The sequence below is a fragment of the Eucyclogobius newberryi genome, unplaced genomic scaffold (assembly GCF_026437365.1).
Source record: "Eucyclogobius newberryi isolate DKJ021-1_F unplaced genomic scaffold, fEucNew1.0.hap1 SCAF_157, whole genome shotgun sequence".
Taxonomy (NCBI): domain Eukaryota; kingdom Metazoa; phylum Chordata; class Actinopteri; order Gobiiformes; family Gobiidae; genus Eucyclogobius; species Eucyclogobius newberryi.
The window spans coordinates 94082-98026 of NW_027315787.1; the positions used below are offsets into that span (position 1 = coordinate 94082).

General features: G+C 42.6%; 1 protein-coding gene across 1 annotated transcript; it reads left to right on the forward strand.

Annotated features, from left to right (window-relative positions):
• Positions 1-2301: 2301 nt before the first annotated feature.
• On the forward strand, positions 2302-3945 carry LOC140361352 (general transcription factor II-I repeat domain-containing protein 2). The gene has a single exon (XM_072447066.1). The coding sequence runs from the start codon at positions 2302-2304 to the stop codon at positions 3943-3945; it is 1644 nt and encodes a 547-aa protein (XP_072303167.1).

The window sequence follows — 3945 nt, forward strand, 5'->3', positions numbered from 1 at the left end:
ATTTGGCATAAGTACTTGCGCACATTTTAGCCATGAAATTGTGCTTTTACTTTAGTCCAAATTATCACAGCTCTTTCCACTGCTAGTTTCACCTTCCTCATCCAACACCAAGCCATTTTTAGTTATGTCTGATCATCAGCTAATGACACATTTCTGCTCCAAATGACAAAACAAACCCATTTTATCACCATGTCAGTCACTAAGTATGAGTGTATCCCATGTTCCAGACAGCTCACACTTCCACACACACCAGCAGGACGGTCCATACACTTCCATTTTAGAAGAACATCTCCCCAATAACACTGTTCCAAAATAACTATCTGCTGGAGAGTGGGAGTGTTGTGCGAAAACTTTGGTACAAAAATGTGTTGCTACTGTGTTGCTTTCTGTTGCAAACTCGTGAATAGCTGTGAATCACCAAAAATGTGATCCATCGTGTCCTGAGAGTTCAGCTTTAACCTTGTTCAAGGTTTTCTATGGTTTTGTTTCATTTCGTTGGCTCTTTTCACATATTTGAAAGGCATTACACAAATCGATGACAGCAAAATGATCCAAACAAAAATGAAAGAGATTTGCTGAAGCATTGACTATAATGTACTGGTGGAGGATTATTATTCCCTGTCTGTTCTGTAATTTAAATTATTATGAGTTAAAATAATAATTAATAATGAACTTGCTTATGCAGTTTGAATACGCCCAAAAATCGACAGACATCGTGGGGTCATTTAAACTTTACAGACGTTAAGTTTTTTAAATAATACCTAAAAATCTATTCAATTACGGTGAGTATTTGAGAACAAATGCAGTGCATAAAGTTATGATATAACACCTAAAACCTCTTCATGCACGTGTACTTCACTGTGCACCGAATATTACTGTATGTAAACTGTATTTGTTTTGAATGGTGAGGCAAATGTGCTCTGGTAGGCTCCAGTACACACTGTTTCTATGTAATTATGGCCCTTTGTGTTGGAGGGACCTGTACGTTTATGCACAAAATGCACACAATGTTCAGCTAAGAAGTGGGTTAAAGGATGCTGAGATAGAACTGGCAGGAAAAGGTCAGGAGGAAGGCTGTCACAAATGAAGACATCAAATGCTGGGACATATAAGTAAATTAATTTGACAGACCAATAAATCAAGTTTTATCCTTTGTTAGCTTTTGTAAAATTATGTTTTCTTCATGAATACAAACTGTAAACAGTATGAAAATATTATTTGCGTTGCTCTTTTGTCTGTTCCTCTGTTCCACAAACAGGTAGAAGTGTTTTGTTCTAGATTTTTGTCTGTTACAAAATTAAACTGACTTGGCTTCATCTTTCACTCTCGCTCTCTCACGCTGGGTTTCAATGCTTTGTGGGGACATTTCAGTGACTCATTCATTTGCTGGCGATGATACTCAAAGGAGACCATGTTACCATCTTATAACAGTGTACTCTCAGCATTAGTTTACTTAGAGTTGTAGTCAGAGTGATTCGTGCAAGTTTCAATAATCCTGTATTGTGGGTTACGGTTAGGGTTAGCATCTAGAACTTAAAGGACACATTAGGAAAAAATCACTTCTTCTTTTTTTTTTTATTTCTAGCTGTTATAGCATTGTTCCCTATATGTATGTTCAAAAACATAACTGGAATTGCATTTAGCTTCGTTAACGCCTTCTTCATTAATCCTGGACACAGAGAGTTCTCTCCCTTAGCATCAAAAACACTGAATTTTCCAATGTTTGATAGATCCAGCTCTGAGATCTTCAGTTGCGTTTTTAAGTCAATGAATCGACTCCTGAGCATTTCTACCACAAATCATAATCATTACAGCCGTGCATTAGCATGTCGGAGGAAAGCTAGCGTTTGCCTCTCTCAGCCCCCTCTGCATCCAGTAGAGCAGGCATGTCCAAAGTCCGGCCCGCGGGCCAATTGCGGCCCGTGGTCAATTTTCATCAGGCCCGCAGCCTCTGTCATAAAATCTATAATATGTGGCCTGCCACGCCACCACTGTTGACCAGCGTATAAAATGCACACCTACAAAAGCTATTTTATATGTATCCACTAGAGGGCAGCGGCACTCGGTTGAACTCTGGCTGCGTGACACCTGTGTGATCCTTCCGGACAATTTCAGAGATGGTGACCGCAAATAAAACAAAGGAAAGTTGACACTGAGCGTCGGCTCTTCTAGGACAAGTGGAAATTGGACTATTTTTTCACTGAAATACGAAACAACTGTGTCTGCCTAATCTGCCAAGAGACTGTGTCTGTGTTTAAGGAATACAATGTCAAGAGACACTATCAGACGAAACATGCGGACATGTATGACAAGCTAACGGGGAGCGAACGTAGCAAAAAATTGAAGCAACTGGAAGCTGGTTTAACGTCACAGCAGCGATTTTTCACAAGAGCCCGAGAGTCAAATGAAAATGCCACAAAGGCGAGCTACGAGGTGGCAACGCTGATCGCTAAGCACAGCAAACCCTTTACCGAGGGTGAATTTATCAAAGACTGCGTGATGACAATGGTAGAAAAACTCTGTCCTGAGAAGAAGCAAGATTTTGCCAATGTTTGCCTGGCTCGTAACACTGTGGCACGGAGAATTGAAGATGTGTCATCAGATATTAAGAGACAAAAGTTGGGGGCCAGAGGAAAGGAGTTTGACTTTTTTTCCTTGGCTTGCGACGAAAGCACGGACGCATCTGACACTGCTCAATTACTTATTTTTTTGAGAGGAGTGGACAGCGACATGAACGTGACTGAAGAGCTACTTGACCTGCAGAGCCTTAAAAACCAAACAAGAGGAACAGATTTATTCGTTTCTGTTTGCTCGGCCGTAGATGACATGAAACTCCCGTGGAATAAAGTTTCTGGGATTATTACGGACGGCGCACCTGCCATGGCTGGCGAACGGAGTGGATTATCAACCCGTATCTGCGAAAAAGTCGTCGAACACGGAGGTAAAGCTATAAAACTTCATTGCATTATTCACCAGGAAGTTCTGTGTGCCAAACATCTCAAATATGATCATGTTATGAAACCGGTAATAAAGGCTATTAATTATATTCGCTCCAAAGCCCTGTGCCACCGTCAGTTTCAACAGTTTCTAATAGACATCCAGGCTGAATATGGAGATGTTGTCTATCACAACGACGTGAGATGGCTCTGTCGAGGCTCTGCACTGCAGCGCTTCTGCTCTCTTAGGCAGGAAATCGGAGAGTTCATGGCAAAAAAGGGACAATCAATCACAGAACTAAGTGACCCAGTTTGGCTGGCTGATTTGAGTTTTTTAGTTGACACAACAAAGCACCTGAACGTGCTGAACACGAGCCTTCAGGGGCCAAATGCAGTGATAAGCCAACTGTATTCACACATCCAAACCTTTGGAACCAAGCTGAAACTTTTCCAAAGGCACCTGTCACAACCACAGCCCAATGCCACACACTTCCCGGCACTGCAGGGAATCATGACCAGCTTTCCACAGAGCAATATCAACGCGCAAACAAGGAGGTATGCAGCAGACATCTCATCTCTGACTGAGGAGTTCCAACATCGCTTTCGGGATTTTGCAGCTATTGAGAAGGAGATCACGATGTTTTCCTCTCCTTTCTCCGTGGCCCCTGATACTGCTCCTGACCACCTGCAGCTGGAGCTCATTGAGCTGCAGTGTGACGCCGAGTGCCGCAGTCGACACCAACAGCTCTCTCTTGCAGACTTTTACCGCCAGCTGGATGAAGGCAGGTTCCAAGAGATTCGAACATTTGCTAAGAAAATGCTGAGCTTGTTCGGCTCGACATATTTGTGTGAGCAGACCTTTTCGGTTATGAACTTTAACAAGAGCCGCGTGAGGACACGACTAACTGACTCTCACCTGCGTGACATCTTGCGCATCAAAACCACTGCCTTTGAGCCTGACCTGACCTATGACCTGCAGTCCAGATCTCAGTATCACCCTTCACATTAG